Source organism: Dreissena polymorpha, chromosome 2, assembly GCF_020536995.1.
Source record: "Dreissena polymorpha isolate Duluth1 chromosome 2, UMN_Dpol_1.0, whole genome shotgun sequence".
In the NCBI taxonomy this organism is placed as follows: Eukaryota; Metazoa; Mollusca; class Bivalvia; order Myida; family Dreissenidae; genus Dreissena; species Dreissena polymorpha.
In genome coordinates this window covers 38,491,407-38,506,791 of record NC_068356.1, presented here as the reverse complement: position 1 = coordinate 38,506,791, position 15,385 = coordinate 38,491,407, and the positions used below count along the sequence as shown (strand labels likewise).

Sequence of the window (15,385 nt, the reverse complement as noted above, 5' to 3'; positions counted from 1 at the left end):
CCGATCTCTTACATATTTGGCATACCTTGCATGGACCTCTACCTTTTGATTAAATTTTATGTCAATGCGGTCAATGTCAAAGTCACTGAGGCTGATAATAGATTTTTTCCGTCACACTTTTCTTGCAGTTTCTCATAGCCCCTTCAATATTTCAACAATCTCTTACATATTTGGCATGGAGGTACCTTGCATGGACCTCAACCTTTTGATGAAATTTGAGGTAACTGCGGTCAATGTCAAGGTCACTGATGCTGATAATAGATTTTTTTCAATCACAATTTTCTTACAGTTTTTCACAGCGCCTTCAATATTTTACCGATTTATTATATGTTTAGCGTGTAGGTACCTTGCATGAAGATCTACCTTTTGATGAGGTTTTAGGTCACCTATTTTCAAGGTCACACTTTTTTCTACACAATTTATCCATTTATCGACAAAGCATGATTGGGGAGCATCCATCAGTTTTACTGATATCCTTGTTTTACATCAAATCAGGGGTTTTACCTGTTTTACTGAGGTCTTTAACACATTAATGGCATAAAAAAAGCCCAAATTATACACACACATAAATATTGCAACCAAATAATTTTTTCTAATTGCAGGTAGTTATTGTTTTTGAGATGATCATTAAGACCTACACTATGTTTTTGTTTCAGGTTAATCGTCCAAACAAGGTGGAGTTGTTAGATGACCCTCTAGAGGAGTCTGTGAACAGGTTTGCTGCTCGGCTGGGATTGGTACCCGTAGGCTGGATATTTACAGATCTTGTAGCTGACGATCTCACTAAGGGAACTGTGAAGAACTTCAGGGGCAATGTGGTACGTACTGAACCCTTACCGAACCCTTACCCACTCAGATCCGCATTTTGACCTGTTGGCATTCCCTTAGAAAATCACATTAAATTAAGGACATTTCTTGAAAGGTTAAAGCGTTACGGGCTTAATTATAAACTATTAGACTCTGATAAGCAGCAAACAGCATAAAACCTGGAAAGCCTGCGAGTTACTCGCAAGCTGTTATGGTTTTATGCTGATTGCATATAGCCAACTTCACTTTGTGCTTTTGTGTGGGAAAGGGTCAACTATGAGGATATTAAAAGGATTTGATGGTCTGTTTTCAGTTTTGCGTAGAAGCTTGGAAGTTTTGGCTGTTTTGAAATACTTTAAACATTAATTCTTTAAATTTAATTATACCCCCCTGATACAAAGTGAAGGGGGGGGGGGGGGGTATTCTGGAAATACCATGTGCATCTTTCTGTCCGTCTTTCCATGGACCAAAACATGTCCTAAGGTGTTCTTATACAATTTTAAACCACCATTATTTAAACTTGCAGTCACTGTTGCATGGTGATATGAGCATATCACAAAAACCATAAGATTTATCACCTTGAAACTTAATGTATGTATACTGTATATAATGTCAGTATGTATATCGCAGTGACGGAGTGTTAAGTTGACAGTAGCAATAAATCTCCCTTGCATATTCTTTAGAGTTATTAACCTTCATTAGCTTTGTTACTAATTTTTTGTTTTTAGCATATATTAAAAAAAATATAAGAAGAATCATAATTGAGCTTAATTTGTAAAGTGAGGGGAAATGCAGTGTATAAGAACTCCAGCTTTTATAATTTCCCAGTTATTGCCCTTGAATATTGATCCTGAAATTTTGTCCAGGGTATAACTTGACTATAATAAAAGGTATCAAGATGAAACTGAAAAGGTAGGGCTGGCATTGTAGTAGCATTATTGCTAAACGCTTAAAGTAATGCTTCCAATACCCTCTGACAAGGTATTTTTTGCACGACAATTAGACTGCTATCAGTCACAACAGTGATACAACTACCACATAAATATGAACCTCACTCTGAAAAATGTTGTTTTATGTCCCCCAGTATATATAGGAAATTTTGTTTTTGCCCTGTCTGTTTGTTGCTTTGTTTGTTTGCGTCAAACTTTAACATTAGCCATAACTTGTGCAATATTGAAAATAGCAACTTGATATTTGGCATGCATGTGTATCTCATGGAGCTGCACATTTTGAGCGGTGAAAGGTCAAGGTCATCCTTCAAGGTCAAATGTCAAGGTCAAAGATATGGGTGGGACATAGTGTTTCACAAACACATCTTGTTTATACATATGTGTGAAGTGTCGTCCCAGATAAGCCTGTGCGGACTGACACTTTCCTCTTTTATCGTAATTTTGATTTAAATGAAGTCTCTTCTTACCAAAATCCAGTGCAATTAGCCCCATTTTCTGAGAGCCAACCTCATATGGTTTTGAATGTTGAACTTGAACAATGGTGTTTTCAAACATTATGTGTTTGCGAATAAGCCAGAAAACTAACATGATTATGGTTTGGCCTCAAATACAAGGACAGACCAGTGTTATTATCCCCCGCCATAGGCGGAGGGATATTGTTTTGGCGTTGTCCGTCCGTCCTTCCGTCCGTCCTTCAGTCCGTCTTTCCGTCCGTCCGGAGCCATATCTTGGAAGTGCTTTGGCGGATTTCATTGAAACTTGGTATGAGTATATATATGGATTAGAGAATGATGCACGCCAAATGGCATTGTACACCATCTGTTAATAACGGAGTTAAGGCCCTTTGTATCTTGAAAAAATGCTTTTTTTGTGTGTCCGGAGCCATATCTTGGAAAAGCTTAGGCAGTTTTCATTGAAACTTGGTATGGGTATGTATATTAATAAGAGGATGATGCATGCCAAATGGCATTGTACACCATCTGCTAATAACGGAGTTATGGCCCTTTGTATCTTGAAAAAATGCTTTTTTGAGTGTCAAATATAACACTTTTTGGTCTAGAAGCATATTGGCGGGGGATATCAATTCAACGAATTTGCTTGTTTTCTTCTGTGTCATATGGTACTTTAGGATGCTCACATGGTGTCTGTGTCCCATTGTACTCTAGGACTCACATTTCCTGAGTGCAGAGGAGTGCATCATGGCTGCTCAGTTCCAGAACAAGCACCAAAACCCCTGCAAGTACTCCACAGAGGGATTCTTTGGATCCAAGTTTGTCACAGTCATTGTCACTGGTGAGTATCACCAACTTAATAAACATCTAACCCGTAATTTTAAACAAATTAGCTTTTGCCATTTAATGCACGCCTATTCATAATAAATTATGCATATGTGATAATTTTGTTTGTCTGTGTTTATTTTACAAAGATGTTGCTAATGTCTAATGTGTGTGCCCAACATATACTAAGGTCATTTTTACCAGTAATAATGACACCTTTATCTACTATTTTCAGAGACATACATAGTAAATGATTCCCATATTTTTTCATTTCATACTGCATCCAAAAAATGTATTAACATGAACCATGCTGTGAGAAAAGAGGGTTTAATGTGTGTGCGTTAATTGTCGTCAAGATCAGCCAGTTCAGTCCCCTCAGGCTAAGCAGAGTCAACACTTTCCGCTTTTATTGTATTTTTCGTTTTAAACATGCTTATCTGAGATGCAACTTTATGCACATGCGTAAGGCCCTGTTTTCCCAGAGCAAAACTCAAAACTTAATTTTGAATGTGCAATCTCTACTGTACAGGTGATCAGACCGGCCAGATTCATTTTGAGGGCTACCAGGTGTCCAATGTGTGCATGTCTCTGGTTAGGGACAACTGTCTCATCCCCACTAAGGATGCACCAGAACTCGGTTATATAAAGGAGTCCACAAACGAGCAATATGTACCAGATGTCTTCTATAAGGTTTGTTTGGGAATATACAGTATAGTCAATGTATTATATTCAAGTAAGCATTAGCATATATGGTGGTAAAGAATTGATTATAAATAGGGATGTCAACGAATATACGAATATTCTGTCTCGCACTGAATATTGGAATACTGTTTTCCGAATCGAATATTTGGAATATAAAAAAAATCGAGTAATTTCAAAGTACAAAAGTTGTGTTGTATAAGATACAATTTATAACTGTTAAAAAAATGTTCCAGAAATAAACTCAACAATTGAACAGGTTTATATATACAAACTAGCATGTATTTGCATGCAGGACAAAGATGAATACGGCAATGAGGTGACCCAGCTTGCCAGGCCCCTGCCGGTGGAGTACCTGCTGGTGGACATGGGAGCAGCCTTCCCCGTAGAGCCCCAGTTCACCTTCAAGGTCACTGACAAACCCTTCCCCAAGGAGAACAGAAGTGCCACTGGGGAAATGCAGGTGAGGTCTCTTTCTTAAATAGAAACTTCAGCTTGCTTGAATATCTTCTTAAAATCAGGTATTGTGAAATTGGTTGGTGCTTTGTTATGTCCATTTGTCAGTATTTGTGCTAAGAATGAAAAGTACATTGTATATTGTAAATGTTATTTGTACAAAGTGCGGATATCAACAGAGCCAGTGCTTGCGATATTTCATAGTATTTTTGTCATCAAAATATGCACATTTACATGGAGTTGAGATGTAGATGGTTATTGACATCATTGCATTTGCTGTTTGAGGTGTAGATGTAAATGATTTAAGCAGAATGGTATGTACATTTGTAGCTGTTGATGGCATGGACATGATCGTCGTCCCTGATTAGCCTGTGCAGTAAGCTTTCCACCTAAACTGGATATTCTTCAAGAAGAGACTTCCTTTGAATGAAAATACTATAAAAGCAGAAAATGTTGTCCCAGATAAGCCTGTGCAAGCTGCACTGTCTAATCTGGGACATTACTATGCAAATGCATTAAGCTCAATTTTCTCAGACTGATACTAATTTGACTGCAGGATTTCAATGCCCTGATCCACTACATGGAGCAGTTCCCACTGAGCAGGTTTTTTGAAGCGATGACAGAATTCCACCTACTGCTGTACCTCTCCACAACCGACATGCTGCCACTCAAGGTGGGTACTCAGAAAGCCAGCTCATTAGCTCTTTACAAACCGAAAGTTAGCCAACTTATAAGACATTGACCAAAAACCTGCTCATTAAAATGACACGAGTTTGTCTCATTTTGTTTTGAATTGGCAGTATTGCGTTACATGTATTGTTAATCACCAGCTCTGAGTCTCTGAATTTTACATTGAAATTACATGAGTATGAAAAAGATTGAAGGATTGCAAACAAATTTATAGTTGAGTCATGTAAAACATGTGTTATTATTTTAACTTAGTAGGCTGTCCAAAACTTGAAGATAACAATCAAACAAAGCAACATTGGTCTCTTGACAGTTATCAAGTGTATTAACAAGACATGTCTGTGAATTCATTTAAACTATATGTGTAAATTGGCTAGACAGGCTGTCACTTGAATCTATTGATAAAGCAAGATTGCAAGTCTGGCTAGCTTAATTGGTAGAGCTCTGGAGTATTAATCCATAGATTATAAGTTTCTGACGATGGCAGATTTGGTATTTGTAGGGCCACATTACTTGTTTGGGGAATGGTAATGAAATCCATTTACTTGGTACCTCTGATTTAAGAAGAACAGTTTTTGGTTACTGACATATATACATATGTGCACTTTGTAATGGTAAACCAGCTTATCCAGGAAAAGTCCAAGTAGGTAAACTGATCATTGTGGTACTTCAGAAATAATGATGAAAACTTAAAAAAAAAATCCAACTAAACAATACAGATCTTGATAAGGTTATATGAGCCTTGCCTGGGAAAACGTGGTTTAATGCATTTACGTAAAGTGTTGTACCCCGTAAGCCTGTGCAATCCACACAGGCTAATCAGGAACCACACTTTCAGCTTTTATGGAATTTTTTGTTTAAAGAAAGTACAAATGTATATTCCTAGCGAAAATCCAGTTTAGGCAGAAAGTGTCATCCCTGATTAGCACGTACAAACTGCACAGGCTAATATGGGACAACACTTTATGCTCAAGTATTTAACCACATTTTCCCAGAGCGAGGCTCATATATAGCAGCATTGTTTACTACTGTGGTTGTTCCCCAGGAGAGGATAGTGACCCTGCTGGAGGCAATCAAGACTGGAGATGAGAATCTGGCCCATGATTTCAAGAAGACTGAGGAGTGGGCCACAGTGGAGGAGATGATGGCAGCACATGGAGGTCAGTATACACATGGATGTGAGCCTAGCTCTCTGAAAAGGGGCCTTAATGCATGTGATTTAAATGTTGTTGCAGATTAGCCAGTGCAGTCTGCACAGGCTAATCTGGGATAAAACTTTCCGATTGTATTATATTTTTGTTCGAAGGAAGAATTATCTTTACAAAAATCCATTCTAGGCAGAAAGTTTTGTCTATGATTAGCTTGTGCGAACTGCACAGGTTAATCTGGGATGACACTATATGCACATGTATTAAACCCCCTTTTCTGTCCCCCACCACTATAGTGGGGGACATATTGTTTTTGCCCTGTCTGTTGGTTTGTTTGTTGGTTTGTTTGTTTGCCCCAACTTTAACATTTGCCATAACTTTTGCAATATTGAAGATAGCAACTTGATATTTGGTATGCATGTGTATCTCATGGAGCTGCACATTTTGAGTGGTGAAAGTTCAAGGTCATTCTTCAAGGTCAAAGGTCAAATATATGGGTCAAAATCGTTAATTTATGTACACTTTTGCAAAATTGAAGCTAGCAACTTGATATTTGGCATGCATGTGTATCTCATGGAATGCACATTTTGAGTGGTGAAAGGTCAAGGTAAAGGTCATCCTTCAAGGTCAAAGGTCATATATATGGGGACATAGTGTTTCACAAACACATCGCTTGTTCTTTGAACTCTTAAACATAAGAATTTGGTGATTGGCTGCATCCCATGGATTTTATGCAACAATATTTTAAGAAGTTATTGTCATGAAGTGAAGTGTTAGGAGTGAGGGGTTGTTCAAATTATTCTTACAGTACTTTATCTTGCCTCTGTTGCAAACATTGACCTAATAAAGCAGGGTCAAATAAAAAAACAAAACTTTTTCATAGGGTCAAATAAATTTTCCCATCTCCAGTCAACAGGAAGTAGTGTATTCCTACGCACGCTGTGACACATAGTTGAGTGTAACCTTTCCAAAACACTACAAAAGGGTGTAGTATTTTACCAATATCGGCTGCTATTGTTATTGTAGACCAAAAAAATATCTTATTCTCGATTCGTTTTTAGCTCCACTGGCCAGAGGCCAGCGGGGCTTATGTCATGGTCCTGTGTCTGTTGTGCGTCCGTGTGTGTGTTAACTTTTTCTTTAAACATCTTCTCCTAAACAACTGGTCCAATTCCGATGAAATTTCTCAGGAATGTTCCTGGGGTGAACCTCTTTCAAATTTGTTCAAATTATGCCCCTGGGGTCAAATTTGACCCTGCCCCAGGGGTCAAAAAATTGAAAATTTGCTTATATTAGGCCTATTTTGTGAAAACTTTAAAAATCTTTCGTCCATAACCATTGGGCCTAGGGCTACCAAATTTGGTATGTAGTGACATCTTATAGTCCTCTACCAAGTTTTTTCAAATTATGCCCCTGGGGTCAAATTTGACTCTGCCCTGGGGGTCACAAAATTGAACATAAATAAGGCCTATTTTGTGCAAACTTTAAAAATCTTCCTTTCCATATCTGTATGGCATAGGGTTACCAAATTTGGTATGTAGTGACATCTAAAAGTCCTCTACCAAGTTTGTTCAAATTAAGCCCCTGGGATCAAATTTGACCTTCCCCAGGGGTCACACAATTGAACATATGCTTATATTGGGCCTATTTTGTGCAAACTTAAAAAATCTTTTTGTCCATAACCATTGGGCCTATTTCAAATTCGGTATGTAGTGACATCTAATAGTTCTCTACTTAGTTTGTTCAAATTATGCCCCTGGGGACAAATTTGACCCTGCCCCGGGGGTCACAAAAATGAACATATGCTTAAATAAGGCCTATTTTGTGCAAACTTTAAAAATCTTCTTGTTCATAATTATAGAGCCTAGGGCTACTAAATTTGGTATGTAGTGACATCTAATAGTCCTCTACCAAATTTGTTCAAATTATTCCCCTGGGCTCAAATTTGACCCAGCCCCGGGGGTCACAAAACTGATTGATTTTTACCAGGGGAGATTACTGTGGCCGTGTGACTGTGACCAACAACAACAACATCTTGTAAACATGAGATAAAACCCTGTCATTTAGTGCCATTTATGATCAGATGGTGACTGCTTACAAAGGAATTAAATTAAGAACATGTGTTATGCATGTTTTTCTTATAAACTGAAAAAAGTCGGGTTTTATTTAAATATGTCGAAAGTGACCATATATCCGGATAAAAATATTTCGGATGACATGTTAATTTCATGTCTTTTTTGTAGTGTTTAAACCAGTTTAATAATATCTAATTGATTTTAAAAAACATAACTTCCATGAACATAATTATTTTAAGAAAGTCAATTATATGGTACTGCATGGTAAACTCAAACTTTGTATCTAAGTGAAGGTGTTGAAATTAATGAAGTGCAATGTTCTTTACAATCGTATAGGCTGCTTTATAATTATAAATGATTCATTGTTCCATTTGTGAATCGTGACTCATGAATTGTGAATATGATTGTCAATTGCTCAACGATCCATATATATTTCTGACCATTTTATAATTTTCTTAATATAAGTTATGAATTGATCTTAGAAGACAAATGTATTACTTAATTAAATACATTTATAAATATAAAGAAATAATCTTTAGTTATTTAACAGTTTCTATGTACATTCCAAGAAATTTTTCACATACCGTGACAGTTTCAATCCACCGTTGGTGAATCTTCATCAGACTTTGCGGGAAATGCACGTCACAGGGCGGGTTTACTGCCGGAATGGTTCCCAGCAGTAAACAAAGGCCTGTAGATGGGGCTCAGTTGGTAGCCCCCCTCGTCCCTGTTCATTACCCATCTCTCCTTAGCTATCGCAACCGATTCCCTAAGTTTTCTGAGTGTGGTGTTGTTTTCCCTATCAATCACTTTCACCCCCTCCCAGTCAATGACATGGTTGTGCCTAGCTATATGGTTTGTAACTGCACTAGTGTTCTGTTGCTTCTGATTCTCTCCTTCCTGACCGCGTGAAAACTTGTGGGCAGAAAACCCGCCCTGTGACGTGCATTTCCTGCAAAGTCACAGTCTGATGAAGATTCACCAATGGTGGATCGAAACTGTCACGGTATGTGAAAAATTTCTTGGAATGTACATAGAAACTGTTAAATAATTTCCAAAAACATTCCTGATGAATTTCTTTCGAGAATAATCTTTAGATTATCATAATATTCTCAGGCCTGTTGGTCTTAGGGATGTGTGGGTTGTTAATTATATGTTGAGATGATTCTATACAAAGAAAGATGCTACTATTGTATTTGTTATAAATGTGTGAAAGGCTCTAAGAAGGAACCAGAGATTATTAACCCTTTACCAAACACTAACGGGATTTTACGGATTTGTAGCTAAGCAATTTCTCCTTTTATCACAATTATTTCTACCCTACCTGATCATTTCCTTCATATTCCATTAAAATTTAATTGTCATCTGCAACCTCTTTCAAATTGGGACAGTCAAAAATGTGTCGTTTGGTAAAGGGTTAAGGCATTTTGATTCCTATGGGTCTTGTGAATCTGTTTAAAATCAAATGCGTAGATTTGATCTTCAGCATCTAAAAATATGTGAAATAGAAAGAACGACAATATCTTTTAGAGAGATAAATGTACCTATGTTTAAGCAAAGGACCTGTGCGACAATTCCCGGGCTTTTTAGTCTGTTTAGTTAACACCGTAGTTACGTTTTCCATATATAAAAATGCTCACCCTTCCAACTTTAAGCGCCCATTGGGACGAGGAATAGAAAGAGAAAGTCACATGCTTGAGTACAATTCAACCCATGTGTATTGCATGTTTTTTTCGCATAAAAAACAGTGGAGCGATACAGGGCCATCATGGCCCTCTTGTTTATTTCTTCTCATATTTTCAATAGGAAAGTATTAAAAGGAACAGTGTAAAGTGGAACTATTTTTTACGTGGCACAATAGGTAGTTATTCGGTCGTCATGAATGTTGTGTACATGTAGGAGGCTCGACAAGAATAAATATATTGTTATGTCAATTTATCATTTTTCTTTGATAAAATGTTTCAATGACATGAAGCAGGATAAATCAAATACATGGTTGGTGCCGAGATGGAGAAAGTTTATCAGGTTCAGCCCGAAAAAGAAAAATAGGGCTGGCTAAAGCTCGCCCTATTTTCTTTTTCTAGGCCTCACCGGATAAACTTTCTCCATTTCGGCACCAACCATGTTTTCTCTATTTTGTTCTTGAGTGCCAATTAAACATTATTATTTTCAACAAATGCATGGTCTTTGGTTAATTTGTTTTTACTGAATCTTTTCTTTCGATTCACTAGAATCAGGTCTTGATGTCCTTTTTATGGTTCAGAAATGGCCGTTCATTAAATCGTTTTGTTACTTTGAATATGCAAGTACCTTATCTGAAATTAATGAATTTATCATTAAAATAATATATGATGCTCTAAAACTACATCAGAAGCTAAATCAATCTTTATTTTAGAAACATAATTCTAATTTCAGTTCAAAGCCCGGGTCTGACTCGGCAGGGATCCTACGTGGGCCCTGGGGCCTCGCCCCTCCCTCCAATCGGCTCAGCCAGTGGGGCCATGTGGATATGTGCCCACTGTACCTTTCACAATAGACTGGAAAACCAGAGCTGTGAGATGTGCAACTTACCCAGACATTAAACCAAGTGTGAAGTTTACTTTTGTCTCTGTATTCATTTCAGATGACTTTAAGAGAAAATAGTGAAATAAAAGATTGATATAATTGCTTTTGGGTTTCAGATTCATTTCAATATGACTAACATATATTGATTTGTTACAAAATGAGTACAAGTTCCATGTTATATGCTTGGTAATATAATAGTTGTTATTTATTTACATTCTATATTGTACAATAATAAGTTTTTCATTGAAAGGAAAATGTGTTTGTATGAAAAGCCATAATGCTGGAAATATGTGTGATTTTGTCCCACAAAAATTTGACAGCTTGTCTTTTGGTAACATCAGAAAAGGATTTATTTGCAATATTTAAATCTTAATACATTGACAACAGTTCATTTGCTTACATATCAGATGTTAAGTTGAGGTTAAACATTAATTTGATACATTTCTCTGTATGATCAGACAGAGATAAATTAGTAATCAGATGATGGCTGACCTAATTAAAGTAGCATACGCACACAGAGACGTGAAAATAACCAGTGAATTTCCATTCTATATTTTTAGCCATAATCTATTCAAATATTCTTGACACATTATTAACTTTTAAGATTTTGGTGAAAAACATGGTAAGACTGTAAACAAAATCGATCTTCAAGCCAATAACTTGATTTTAATAATGATTCATGGTAGGGGATTACTCTTAAAATGTTTATTTACTGTTATTTATTCTATTTTAAGGTAAGCCAAATTTTGTTGGTTAAACTAAATGTCTCAAGGAGCAATATGGAACTTGATAATACAATTATTTGTGGCTAAATTTAGTTGATGTGTTCCAAGTGTTTTTTTCATTAGAGCAAAGACTTTGTACATGTGTGAACTGGTACATTATGGTTTGTGTATTTATACTGTCGTTATGGAAATAAATATGACTACCTGAACCAAATTGTTTATAAATTGTTTATAGCTTAGGATATAATGACATACTTTTTAAAATCATCTTCAAGTAGATGCCCGTAGGCAATATGTCAAGCCATTTATGTTGTAATTATTAAAAAAAATAAGTTTGACCTTAACCTTTGAGCTAGGGATACAAAGTTAGGCCCCGAACACTTTAGCCCATATATTAAGCTTCAAGTGTTAAGAATGATCTTTGAGCTTGAGACACAGGACTTGCATTTGTTGTTATCAAATTGAGAACAATTTAAAACGTTATATTACAAGCTGTTTGATGCGCGTTATTTTAGCAATGACCTTATGGCTAAGGATACTGGTCATGGGCATGACAGGCTGGTTACACATTGTAATTTTTTTTATGCCCCCCTTTGAAGAAAAGGGGGTATATTGTTTTGCACATGTCGGTCGGTCCGTCCACCAGATGGTTTCCGGATAATAACTCAAGAACGCTTAGGCCTAGGATCATGAAACTTCAATGGTACATTGGTCATGACTGGCAGATGACCCCTATTGATTTTCAGGTCACTAGGTCAAAGGTCAAGGTCACAGTGACTCAAAATAGTAAAATGGTTTCTGGATGATAACTCGAGAACGCTTAGGCCTAGGATCATGAAACTTCATAGGTACATTGATCATGACTGGCAGATGACCCCTATTGATTTTCATGTCACTAGGTCAAAGGTCAAGGTCACAGTGACTCGAAGTAGTAAAATGGTTTCCTAATGATAAGTCAAGAATGCTTACGCCTAGGATCATGAAACTTCATAGGTACATTGATCATGACTGGCAGATGACCCCTATTAATTTTCAGGTCATTAGGTCAAGGTCACAGTGACTCGAAACAGTAAAATGGTTTCCTAATGATAACTCAAGAATAATTAGGCCAACGATCATGAATTTTCATAGGTACATTGATCATAACTGGAAGATGAACCCTATTGATTTTCTGGTCACTTAGTCAAAGGTCAAGGTCACAGTGACAAAAAACGTATTCACACAATGGCTGCCACTACAACTGACACCCCATATGGGGGGAATGCATGTTTTACAAACAGCCCTTGTTTATAAGTTATTTTTTCTTGATGTATAGTAGGGAATGGAGCAAATACTGAAAATGATATTTGAATATTCGTTTGTGATTATTTGAATGTTCAATTTCTAAACCTTAGATTTTAATGTCTGAACTAACAACTGTCTGGAGCAACATACAGTTCCTTGTTGCCACAAATACCACTATAAATCATATCTTATGGAAGCTTTAAAAAGGGAGAGATTAATCATTTTTTAAAACATTGATTATATTCATTTTCACTTAATATATAAGATAAATAATAGCCGGTGAACATTTTACCCTTATTCGAATTTATTTTAATTCTCTACTTGATTATTTGGATTTCTTCCTCCAGATATTAGTGTTTTATGTTTTATTTTGTCCACACAGACACTACGACGTCAAAACTTGGATAGAACTTTGATTTAAACAAGATATGTGTTTGTCAGAAACACTATGTCCCATTTTGCGCTGCTTTGAAGCCATATATTTGACCTTGAAGGATGACCTTGACCTTTCACCACTCAAAATGTGCAGCTCTATGAGATACACATGCATGCCAAATATCAAGTTGCTATCTTTAATATTGCACAAGTTATTGCAAATGTTAAAGTTGGGGCAAACAAACAAACACACAATCAAACCAACAGACAGGGCAAAAACATTATGTCCCCCACTATAGTGGTGGGGGACATAAAAATAATTACTTCTTTGCACTCTTAAGTTAACTCAAACAAAAAAACATTACGCACAAGTTGTTTTCATTTTCAAGAAGAAAATATAGCAAAAACCTACTGATAATTCAGACAAACATGCATATAAATTATAATGTAGTAATTATTATTGGAAATAACTTCAAACACAAAAGGGTGGCATGTAACGAATAGCGGCTTTGAATTAAATGCTCTAAAGCCCAAATAAAGTAATTAACACATTTAATTGATGAATATTTGAGTAACAAAATTCTGGTAAGATAATCATGGATTTAATATATGGATATAGCAATTAAAATGATTGGCCATTTGAAAGTAACATAGATTTGGATGCATATTGTCTTAATTGGGAGAATAACATATCAAGAATCTTGGACAATAAATTAAACATGGTTTATTTACACCCTGAAAACTCCCAAAATAACCAATAGACACAACATCCCTCCTGATACTTTCCCAAATGCCAATGACTGCTACACCAAAGACATCAGCACTGAACCAAAAATGTGAGTTTGCACTACATTATTAACAAGCGATGTGTTTGTGAAACACTATGTCCCCATATCTTTGACCTTGAAGGATGACCTTGACCTTTCAACACTCATAATGTGCAGCTCCATGAGATACACATGCATGCTAAATATCAAGTTGCCATCTTCAATATTGCAAGTGTACATTAAATGAGCAATTTTGACCCATATATTTGACCTTGAAGGATGACCTTGACTTTTCACCACTCAAAATGTGTCATAAGATACACATGCATGCCAAATATGAAGTTGCTATCTTCGATATTGCAAAAGTTCTGGCAAATGTTAAAGTTGAGGCAAACAAACACACCAACAGACAGGGCAAAAACAATATGTCCCCCACTATAGTGGGTGGGGGACAAAAAGTTTCTTTGCATAAAAGTATAATATTTGATTTTGAATATGAACTTCAGATTTGAATAATCGACCAATTCAAATATCCGTTCCAGTCCCTAATTTATAGACTAAGTGATATTATACCTGATTTTCACCTCAAATCCTAGTGTGAACTTAAATCAGGCAAAACATGGTGAACCTTTATCGCCTTGATAAATCACATTCAACTGGACAAGCAGCATTTTGCGCATATTTGACCCTTAAGTGTGACCTTCACCCTTAAGCTATAAAATATGGTTCATTTTGACATATTTCTTTGCATGGTGTTATTCTCAAATTCCATGATGAGTGTTATAGTTACAGTCCGTACCAGCTATACTCTGCCACAATTGTACATTTGACCTCCATTTTTTTTAACAGGCTGTGAAACAGCCTCTGCAGCATGTGCTGTCCATTACCTTTCACCTTGAATTGTGACCTTGAAATTCACCTAGAGGAATTTGGTTATACAAGATATATTGTCTGGTCATGGGAAATAATAATAGTTGAGTGTAGTATTTTAAGTCGTTAAATAGAAGTCAAGAGAATCCATGACCGTGAATTCCGACCAGACCCTTATATGGAGGTCAATGGGTGATATACCAGACATAAAGTCTGGTCATGGTGAATAATTACCCAGATTAATTTATGATTAAAATCTTAACAGGCATACAAAGAACCAAAAATAAGATAAGTGTACCACCATTTACTTTATTCAATATAAATCTCTTTCATTGTCATGCTCAATACATTAATATTTCTAAACATCGCATAACATCCTTTAAAACACAGTCATTGATAATTGAACCTGTTAAAACATGCAACAGTGAAAAAGTTAGCATCTGTGTCAAAATCCTAAAGAGCCTTAAAGGGAATGTTTAGTGAGGAAAGAATTCCTCAGGTGTGTAACATGTTTGGCATCTGACCAGTTAAAAATGCTTTAGTCAACACATGTATCTATGCAGCATTTGATTCTAAGCTGGAGGAAATGTTAAGGGTGTTCAGAGGATCACTGATATTTTGTTGTTGCATTGAATGAATTATAGAGCTGAGTGAAGAAAACTACATGTTTGTTAATGCTAACTGCGTAATAACACAAATA

General features: G+C 36.3%; 1 protein-coding gene across 1 annotated transcript in view; it reads left to right on the top strand.

The window, feature by feature from the left end:
* The window catches only part of LOC127866675 (nuclear protein localization protein 4 homolog), a 37,231-nt gene extending 26,466 nt beyond the window's left edge, over positions 1-10,765 (top strand). Inside the window, exons 8-14 of the mRNA XM_052407414.1 lie at positions 657-818; positions 2,924-3,050; positions 3,564-3,724; positions 4,029-4,196; positions 4,746-4,862; positions 5,922-6,036; positions 10,515-10,765. Coding sequence (XP_052263374.1) covers positions 657-818; positions 2,924-3,050; positions 3,564-3,724; positions 4,029-4,196; positions 4,746-4,862; positions 5,922-6,036; positions 10,515-10,681 — 1,017 coding nt within the window. The 3' untranslated portion in view covers positions 10,682-10,765. The remainder of the gene's footprint in view (positions 1-656; positions 819-2,923; positions 3,051-3,563; positions 3,725-4,028; positions 4,197-4,745; positions 4,863-5,921; positions 6,037-10,514) is intronic.
* The last annotated feature ends 4,620 nt before the right edge of the window (positions 10,766-15,385 follow it).